Source organism: Ceratina calcarata, unplaced genomic scaffold, assembly GCF_001652005.2.
Source record: "Ceratina calcarata isolate Rehan_Ccalc_2016 unplaced genomic scaffold, ASM165200v1 scaffold297.2, whole genome shotgun sequence".
In the NCBI taxonomy this organism is placed as follows: Eukaryota; Metazoa; Arthropoda; class Insecta; order Hymenoptera; family Apidae; genus Ceratina; species Ceratina calcarata.
In genome coordinates this window covers 1493490-1504246 of record NW_017152138.1, presented here as the reverse complement: position 1 = coordinate 1504246, position 10757 = coordinate 1493490, and the positions used below count along the sequence as shown (strand labels likewise).

Below are 10757 nucleotides of genomic sequence, written 5' to 3'. Positions count from 1 at the left end.
AAATATCGAAAAATATTCTAAAAAGCGTAAAAATTCCAGAATTTTTAGGCTTATATTTCCTCAAGTCAGTTGTTTCTTCCAACATCGCGCATACACACCAAATATCAGAAAGTTTTCTTTGGGTTTCTGCTGATTACCATAAGAATACATAGTAATAGAAATCTATAATAATAAATTCAATATGCTAGCATTGTTCAAGTGTATTGCCTATACATTCTTAATCTTCTTATATGTTTTCTGTTTCAAGTTGAATTTAAGATAGAATTTGAACCACCAGAGGATACCGCCGTGGGTATCAACCAATTCGACCAGTGGCTAGCGCCACCTGATGAGAAGGATCGAAAGTACGCGGTTGCGAGGGACGAAGAACGTAATACAGTGCTCCGTGATATTTTAAAGTAGTTTGTCCATTAAAAGCCGCGATTATTACAAAAATTTGTGGGTGAAAAGTGTGTCGCGATTCGTAACACGTGAAATTGACTTAGTTTACTATATAGAGTCAGTATCGTACTAACCTTTGTCAGGTATTAACGGCGGTGGTTGCGTCGTCCTTGGCGGTTGTTCGATTGCTTCCGAATTCGGTCTTTTCGTCCCTCGTAGTGACATTAACTGCAAAAAGAAGAAAATATACGTTGATTAAACACCGAGTGAACCAGGGGATCAATCTAATCAGTGCATCATCGATCGAATCTAACCGCTCATCAAACTACGCACGGTGAGTACTCCTTACGTATCCATGCACACGTACGCAAAAAACGCGGGATAGCATTAGCCGATGTAAACATATCATTGAAGTTCACGCGACGTAAGACAATTTATCAGCTTGTGAATGAAATAGCTGAGCATTGTTTCTAATAAGTAGTATTTTTAAAATATTCAATGACGCTTGTCTCGACATTCGCGTGAACCCCTGCATGTATTGAAAAAAGCTCGTATTAACACATTTCTCTCAGATTTAATTGTCACAGAAGACTTGGATATTCTAAAATGATTTCTTAATCAGAACTGAAACTTGATTTAGGCATTATTCAAATAAATTAGTTAAAAAATAATATCTTATCTCATCCGACTGCATATTATTCGAAATAATTGATTATTCCAAATGATAGTTTATCTTATTGGAAATAAAATATGCCCAATCCTGTTTCATATGTATATTGTAACGTCGTTGAACATTTGAAAAACATACTTTGGTGCCTAAAGCAGCCTCGCTCGCGAGGAGCACCGCTAAACCACGCACCCTTCTGCCAGCACCCACGCTTCTCCTTGCTTCGGACGTAGATTTCGCTTCCGGTCGCGGATGGTCGTGTTGTCCTTTGGCTTGAAAGAATATAGCATGCTCCGTATGTCGCCAGAAATGCGTCACGGGATAACCGCAATGCCCACGGCAAGAAAGTATCTCCAATCGACCCGTGCATTGTCTGTTCGGGCACGGTTTTCCTTGCTGCTTTTTCCTCGCCTGAAACAAACAAAATATTTATAACGTGCCTCGAAGATGCCATCAATGTCTGATCAAAAACCGAGGATAGGGAATTTACGTATTATTCACGATGAGTAATTAAGAATAATCTATAGATTTTCATGCATTATGCATCCAAACTATATAGAGTCAGTATCGTACTAACCTTTGTCAGGTATTAACGGCGGTGGTTGCGTCGTCCTTGGCGGTTGTTCGATTGCTTCCGAATTCGGTCTTTTCGTCCCTCGTAGTGACATTAACTGCAAAAAGAAGAAAATATACGTTGATTAAACACCGAGTGAACCAGGGGATCAATCTAATCAGTGCATCATCGATCGAATCTAACCGCTCATCAAACTACGCACGGTGAGTACTCCTTACGTATCCATGCACACGTACGCAAAAAACGCGGGATAGCATTAGCCGATGTAAACATATCATTGAAGTTCACGCGATGTAAGACAATTTATCAGCTTGTGAATGAAATAGCTGAGCATTGTTTCTAATAAGTAGTATTTTTAAAATATTCAATGACGCTTGTCTCGACATTCGCGTGAACCCCTGCATGTATTGAAAAAAGCTCGTATTAACACGTTATTTCTCTCAGATTTAATTGTCACAGAAGATTGGATATTCTAAAATGATTTCTTAATCAGAACTGAAACTTGATTTAGGCATTATTCAAATAAATTAGTTAAAAAATAATATCTTATCTCATCCGACTGCATATTATTCGAAATAATTGATTATTCCAAATGACTGTTTTTTTTTATTGGAAATAAAATATGCCCAATCCTGTTTCATATGTATATTGTAACGTCGTTGAACATTTGAAAAACATACTTTGGTGCCTAAAGCAGCCTCGCTCGCGAGGAGCACCGCTAAACCACGCACCCTTCTGCCAGCACCCACGCTTCTCCTTGCTTCGGACGTAGATTTCGCTTCCGGTCGCGGATGGTCGTGTTGTCCTTTGGCTTGAAAGAATATAGCATGCTCCGTATGTCGCCAGAAATGCGTCACGGGATAACCGCAATGCCCACGGCAAGAAAGTATCTCCAATCGACCCGTGCATTGTCTGTTCGGGCACGGTTTTCCTTGCTGCTTTTTCCTCGCCTGAAACAAACAAAATATTTATAACGTGCCTCGAAGATGCCATCAATGTCTGATCAAAAACCGAGGATAGGGAATTTACGTATTATTCACGATGAGTAATTAAGAATAATCTATAGATTTTCATGCATTATGCATCCATTATTGAAACATTTATGGTATTAGTTCAAAAAATGTTTTAGATATTCTTTTCGTTATTTAAATATTGAAATATACATTCGGTTTATATTTGATTCCTTTATCTAGAAGAATGACTTTTAGAATTCTTCTGAATAAGATAATACTGTTGCTTCAGTCGACAGTTTTTATTGATTTATATTATAATTTGATAGGAGTAGATGATCTTACTTTATCGCATATCGCTGGCCGAAGGTGAACTCTGCCACCACCGGGTAGTACACATTCTTGAGTACAGACTAGCACACCTAGGCAGGATTTCTTGAGGATGCTCACGTTGTGATTATTCGTATTTCTCATCGCCCATCCCGAAGCGTGTCTCCTCGCTTCTTCGCAATCCGGTCCATAGACCCTTCTTACGTGACCGTCTGCCCATTCGCACCAAGGATCGTATTCTACCACCTACAATTAGATCAAAACGTGTCTTCCTATTTACTGTATTCTTATATTATCGGCAGATTTAATTATTTAAGAAATGCATAATGTCCGCGATTTAGTTCAGAGCGGATTGTTTCGTACATCCCGTGATCCATTCGTTTAATAATTAGAAAATGTTCGTTTTTGTTGTTGAAATATTGAACTGAACATGCTTCAGCCTTCGGTGGCTTCGATTTTTATTACGAAATTGGGGAAATTCGAAAGCCGCGGGATTTGCCCAGACCTCTGAATATTCTCTTGGTAATTACGCTTGGGAATTACCAGAATGAGCAACAAACGAAACGTTTTTCACAGAAGAAATTAATAGCGTGTAGTAATTACTCTTGGAACGTTCGAGTCGTTGATGTCCCATTCTTGATGAGGGTGATGCTGTTGCTGGTTGCCGGCAACAGTTGCTGACATCGTCGGCGACCCAACGCGACTCCTACACAGAAAATGTAAAAAGCTATTGACTCAAGTCTGTCGCACAATTAATAATCCATCGTACGAGAACCCCCATAAAATATCATCTCAATTTTTTAAAAAATATACCATTTTCGGTCTTACGTATAGAAATAAAAGTAAGCACAAAGACTAATAGAAAATGAGGTGTAAACGTAAGAACAATCGTAATTTCACGTCGTAAAGTAAAATAGTGACAGTATTCTTATAGTCGATATTTCGGATATACAGAAATATTTGCGTTTATAAAGCCGACCTTGAGGTCTTCCGAAACATGAACTTCGTCGCATATCGTATTTGAGGACCAATTTTAGGATTGTGCAACCATCGGTGTAGCTCCGAGAGGCCGGCAGCTTCGAGATAAAATCCCGATTTATGGTATGCGGTTGGCCGTAGCTCGCGCCATACTTATGGGAGCCTGTGGGTGGCCTGACAAGGGGCACGTTCACCGGCTTTCCGGAATCCTTATATTCGTCGCGACTGATTCTCGATCGCGCAGAAAAGGATCAATTCACGGTACCATATACCTAATCATGCGCGCACAGAAATTCTTCTCCCTTCAACAGCTTTCTTCAACCCTCTACAACCTTGGAACCTCTGTTCATCTCACGCTAAGGAGATTCTCTTCTTTACTTCGAATTTGACTTTCCTATTTCCAGATTTAACAATCCCAGTATTTTCTATAGTCGGATAGGCATCTCGCGGTCGACCATTTCTCCATAAATTCTCATCTAAATGTTCACCGATGTCTGGTCACACGGCAGCTTCTGCCTTTCTCTCGTTGACATTAAAATCCGCGTTTATGATCTGTAGATCTATTACACCGCGCGATGACGATTAGAGGAAAATGAAACTACTGATATTTCTCCTACTTCTAAAAATAATCGAGAGAAAATTTAATTTCTTTCCTTTCGAAACTGGAGTGAAATCTAAAAATTTCAGAAACCGATGGCCATTTTCCGTCCTTTTATAAATTGTACCGTAAATGATTTGTATATTCGTATATCTTTCGACAATTTCTACTCGCGTCCTTTCGTTTCGGAGTACGCGTTCTTCAAACGCCGAACGCTCATCGGCTCCGATCGGTTTATCGCGTACTATATTCATGCAAGTTACTTCGAAAACGTTCAATCGTAAGTTATCGCGCGTTCCGAGCGAAAGCCGGCGATTTCGATTTGACGCGAAATAGGCGTCGCTCCCGCGAGAACGTTATAAATATCGACAGGCCAGGTGTCATTGACCATGAAGGGAACCATAGAAGACGTTCGGCTCGCCTACGTCCTATCGGGACAACCTGCTATCTAAACTCGCGCGTCTCTTTATTGAGATGTGACTACGTTTCTACTATTAACCGTTTCACTTGCTCGCTCAGTGAAAGTCCACGAACATTGTCGTTCGTACCAACGAAATAGTAATAGGTAGACTTCGGATTTTATATATTTATATAAAAATTGTATCAGAAGATATAAATACATATAGTTGTTATTATTATGAACGAGGAAGTCGGTCCCGTTTGATGTTTCTTGCTATTAATTTTACACTTATGGGGTGGATGAGACGTCAGACTTATTGGTATTGTTTGCAAAGATCGTGATGTAGTACAAAAAAAATCAGGAGTTATTAGATTTTACTGACGAGAGGCTTGAGGAGTTCTTCCTCTTTTGCGCGATTACATTCGTGAAAACCTTTTGCGTAGGTAGAGCACGGGACACTTATTACAACTGTGAGGAGTGCGCATTCCGTTATTCGCCACTAACGGGAAAATTCTTGTTTCTTCGCTACAGTTAAAATATAATTTTTATCTCCAAACGATATACATAAATTGAAATATGAATGAAATGCAATTTAAAATATTGTAGTTTTCTAATTGACGACATAAATATTTTATTTTGTCGTGTAATAAGTTTTACAAAGTGTACTTTAGGAGCTTGAGTACGCGAAATTTAAAGTCTTCAGCTGGGAAATGTTGCTCTCGAGCTTTTTTGACGAAGTCCCTCTGTTTGGACCACAGCAGGTTACGCGTCGGGTTGCGTGTTTCCGTGGGTTTTACATATCGAGTCAGGCTCTAGCACGGACGTTTACGATCTTCGAACACCTACTCTCTTCCCCCGACGCGAGTTCACGCTTCAACGCGTCGGACCGCGGTAAAAAAAATTTCCGCGATGAGTTTCGCGGATCGGCTTTGGTAATAAAACTCTCGATACAGTTTCTTCCGCGGTGTCTCGTTTGCGGATCCACAATTCTCATGAATCGCGTTCCTCCCCGAGTGGCAAACACGTCGCAGACCACATTGTTACATGTCTCCGGGAGTCAAATGTTTTCTTCGATCGATCAGGTAGCTACAAAGTCTCTGTTGCTGCCCGTAAACAACGTTATTGCTACTTTACAAAAAGCAGCTTGCGGTTGAATTACGTCCTCGGCAAAGGGGACTAATCGTCGGACCGTGAAACCGCGACGATTCGTTTGCGGATCGAATCGATTCTACGAAATCTTGAGATCCAATCCATTCTTACCTCGCCGAATATCCGCGAAAATTCGTGGCGGGCATTTCGCCCGGCCGACCGATCCGTTATGCCACGAGAAGAAAGCAGGAGGAGAGAAGAGAGAGAGAAAGGGCCGACACGCAGAGCGTGCGTTACATGGCTGGTGAGGAAAGCACGGGGCGGGTAGAGGAAAGAAGAGTGAACGCGAGGGAGAGAACGGAGGAGCTCCGGCCTAGGTGAATGATTGCCCGGATCGGTGATAAAGTCATCGCCTTTAGCACCGGCGTAAGATGATACATCGGTGGACGATGCTGCGCGGAGATTGTCCCGCGGTTAGGTTCGAAGAGGTCTCGAGCCACGCACGCATTCGCGGCCCCCTCTAACCCTTTCTCTCCCTCTCTCTCTTTCTGTATCTCGTCGAGAAGAAAAAAAAACCCGAGAGAAGGGACTATATCCTCGTTCCGGTCGGTATGGGCGCCTTCAGAATTTCAGATATTAAGCCCGATACTGCGGAGACCGCTAAAATATCACGCGAGAGCTGCCGCGCCGCGACGAGACTTCTCTCTTTCCCTCGATGGGCCCGCGGGACTAGCCTCGCATTCGTCCCCTGAGGATTGTCCCGAGAGATTACGTCTAAACGAGTTAATTCCCGCGACACACCGCGCCGCTTCGATTCTCGCTTTCCTCCGAGAATAAAATCTATCCGCGACTGGAATCTATACTATACATATAGTTGTTATTATTATGAACGAGGAAGTCGGTCCCGTTTGATGTTTCTTGCTATTAATTTTACACTTATGGGGTGGATGAGACGTCAGACTTATTGGTATTGTTTGCAAAGATCGTGATGTAGTACAAAAAAAATCAGGAGTTATTAGATTTTACTGACGAGAGGCTTGAGGAGTTCTTCCTCTTTTGCGCGATTACATTCGTGAAAACCTTTTGCGTAGGTAGAGCACGGGACACTTATTACAACTGTGAGGAGTGCGCATTCCGTTATTCGCCACTAACGGGAAAATTCTTGTTTCTTCGCTACAGTTAAAATATAATTTTTATCTCCAAACGATATACATAGATAGATTTTTATGAAACGTATGAAGTTCATTATTTTAATTTGAAAGATTATACGAGTTTCTTTGATCATTTAAGCAATGTGGTGTGCATGCAGTTTTTGGTATTTTATACATTTTTATACATTAGATGCATTCTTTATAGTTTCTGTAAGTCTATTTATAAAATATCTCTAATCTTCAATTAATCTTCAATCTTCTGTAAGTCTACTTATAAAATATCTCTCTAATCACCAATTCTAAATGAGGTATTTTTGTGTGTCTAATTATGAGGTAAATTCGTATAATTCTTGCCAAATTTTCCATCCTTTTTTCCTACATTCTCAATCGTATTTTTTTCATTTCTTCTATGTAGTATCTGATTCTCGTCAGGATTGAATCTCTTATCAAAGACACCGAAAATGTTGGAAAAGGGAATGGTGGCGAGAAAAGCATAATTATTAGCTGGTAAACTGGCAGCTTCCATTTGCGTATTTATCAAAGAATAAAAGGACGCCCGAGAGGAGAGGAGAGAACGGGAGTGAGTTCAAAGAGTTTCTCAGCACGGCAAACAGGGAAAGAACGTTCTCGAGATTTGAGATAAAGGGAGATCGTTTTACCCGCGGACATTCGTTTAATCTGTCTTCGAGGTGTTGGGCCGTGATCAATGGCGGGCCCCGACCACATCTATAATCGCATTTTCACGATTACTCGAGGATTCTATCATCCCTCATAAAGCTCGACAAATTTTCTTATGTCTTCTTTTTTTAAAGTAAATATCAATTAATGTAATACGAGATTGGAGAACATCTCGAGACGGAAGAAAGTTTTTGAATCGCCTAATAAAAAATACAAGAGATCCGACGAAAATAGCGAAATACTGTAAGTTTTACGGTCGGAATGAAATATTTATTCGCCGCTTGGATAGAGCCGATCGTAAAATTCGCGAATAGCGTTAGATTTGCACGGTTCAGGTATTACCTGGTCGCACGAGTCGCGCATGTGTGCTCAACAGCTCTAGAATACCCGTGGAGCGACCAATCGGGTTCTGTGATAACGCCCACACACCAATGAGAAACCCGCAGAACGCCCACTGATTAGATACAAGGGAAATCTCGCTGCTCGTCCAGGAAGAGAAATCGATGCCGAAATGGTCGACACCTGCTCCGGACTTTTTAAATTATCGTTTCGAGTTAGCTCCATCGACTTCTGACCCACGCCCGAACCTCGATTACGAATTGTATCTTCATTTCGAATGTAAAAACTAATTTTTGAGTCCCACGATTTCTGAATACTATGCAATTCTTTAGATTCATATATTTTCTCTTATTATTATATCAGGATTAATTTTCGTGAAAGATTGACGGGATCGCAATTTTTTCTACGATCCGCTATAAAATTCTTGATGAAAAAAATAGAATATTTGTGAGGTACTTACAGAACCACCATAGTCGTAGCTGCTGCCTATGAATCGTCGAATCGGTATCAGAATCTTCACAAAAGTCTCTCCTCTTATCTCGACACTTCACTAATTTTTAACTTAGAATTCTTCATCGATCGCGATCACCCCGAAACTAGTTCATCATCCTTCAAACTTGCTGTATATTAAAATCTATCACTAACGATCTTCCAATAATCACAATCGTTTATTTTCTTGTCGATGCAAAAATGCGTCCTGAATCGGACGCGTCGATTAAAGATGGACGTTTTTCTCTGAACGCGGGAAACACCGCGTGTCGATGCGTGCGATACGAAGTCGCTCCGAGAACTGAGGCTTCTCCGCTCGAACGTGCGCTAGCTGGTGGCCCAACACGTTGCGCTGGCTCGGTTGATGGTCGGTGTCCCATGACGTGGTTAGTCCTGATGGAAAGGAAACGCCTAGAGGAGTGGCTATGCCCGACCAATCGGCTGTTCATGATCGTAAAAGCACCGGAAGGGTGCTCCAGAAGGGTGCCTAATCGCGCACCAGCAACAGCAACCCCTCTCGGTCTGCCGAAGGATCGATCAACGCGCACCCACCATTCCCTTCCCGACAGCGCCAGAATTCTCTTTGCGTTACTCGTATCACGAATTGGAACCGCACGATTCCGAGATATTGATGTTCTTCCCCACTGCGATATTTCGATACGAAAGCTCGTCGCGAGGTTTAGAGTTTTAGAGGAACAGCCGATTTCATTTATTGAAGACCAGTTGAATGATCAGATGTTTCGATGCCAAAGATCGTCGCGAAATTTAGAGGAATAGTCGATTTCATTTACTGACGACCGGTCGATTTATTAGAAGTTTAGATGCAAAAGTTCGTCGCGAGGTTTAGTGAAATAGTCGATTTTATTCATTAAAGACTAGAGAAATCGAATTTAATTCTTTCTTTTCTCTCGTTTCCTTATGAGGAACATACCTGAAGGTAAAACCGATGTTTAATTTTTTGGTACCCTAACGCCATGAAACAGCAAAAGAAGTTAGCCGGCAAATGTCAGAAAAATTAGGTAGCTGGTCCCTTAAGGGAAGTGTTGCAACTTAAGAGGGATTCGAGGTGCGATGGCACAGAATCGTATACAGCTCGCAATCAGCTGATTAAGCGAGCACGTCGCTTTACGGGGGTGTCCCTCGTAGGAGGATCCTCCTACTTCCTACCTTCGCCATCCCTTCGCCTCCGACCCTAGGTACCCGCATCCAAGACAACGGCCCGTTACGCTTCGATCGAACACGAAACCCGCGACGCAAACATATCCGCCGAGGTGAGCGAGCGCGTCCTCGAAATCGAGGAGTTGCCGCGATTCCCACCCGAAACGGGGGAACGACGCCTGAGCAGCATTCCTGCAATCGTAATTCCCCCATATCGTGTACAGTTGCAAATTACCGTCAGAACAGTTAATTATACGATATTAAACCATCATATGTTAACATTCTTCGTATCACGATTCTCTCCTGTACTGATATAATTTTTTAACAATTAAATAGTCGATTTTATTCGCAGAAGAACTGAATACGAATGCACATTACTACGTATAAAGAGTAAAAGAAATCTAAATAGATATCATTTTTTAAATTGGTATTACAACTGTTTTACTCTGTATAAAAATCCGCAGTCGTAATATTAATAAATGTAACAAGTACGATTTACCGCATGCTTGTCGTCGGAATGAAGGTACAATTCTATTGATTGGTAGATACGATACACTCGTGGAGACTCATTGTCACCTTTGCGGAACGATGCGTTTCCGCAGGATGAACCGCACGTGCGATTCCGAAGCGTGGGCACGTGTGCTCGCGAGATAACTCCACTTCCTACCACGTGTCCGCAGGTGTGCCCCGACATTCCGTCTAATTAGACAGCAAGATGTTTCTATATGTATATGCACCGTAACGTTTCTCAAATTAACCGAATTAGAAATTGTTTCGGAAACGAGAGGATAAATAGTCGATCAAAGGAGAAAAACTTGGGAACCGGCTGATGCCTTTCTCAGACCCCTTCCTGTGTACTCGAGGAACTTTAAATATCGTTGCGAACAGGGGTCGAGAGTGTCAAGGGGTTGAACGGAGAAGGGTGGGATTCTGATTGGCCTGTGAAGAGAAGAATGTAGGAAAACAGTTTTTAAC

At 41.8% G+C, this 10757-nt stretch overlaps 1 protein-coding gene across 1 annotated transcript in view; it reads right to left on the bottom strand.

The window, feature by feature from the left end:
- Positions 1-8901, bottom strand: part of LOC108624010 (uncharacterized) — a 10899-nt gene extending 1998 nt beyond the window's left edge. Inside the window, exons 1-5 of the mRNA XM_018022933.2 lie at positions 8596-8901; positions 3506-3608; positions 2918-3148; positions 2303-2572; positions 1626-1719 (exon numbers count right to left, since the gene is read on the bottom strand). Of these exons, the coding sequence (XP_017878422.1) occupies positions 1626-1719; positions 2303-2572; positions 2918-3148; positions 3506-3608; positions 8596-8606 (709 nt within the window). The 5' untranslated portion in view covers positions 8607-8901. The remainder of the gene's footprint in view (positions 1-1625; positions 1720-2302; positions 2573-2917; positions 3149-3505; positions 3609-8595) is intronic.
- Positions 8902-10757: the final 1856 nt, after the last annotated feature.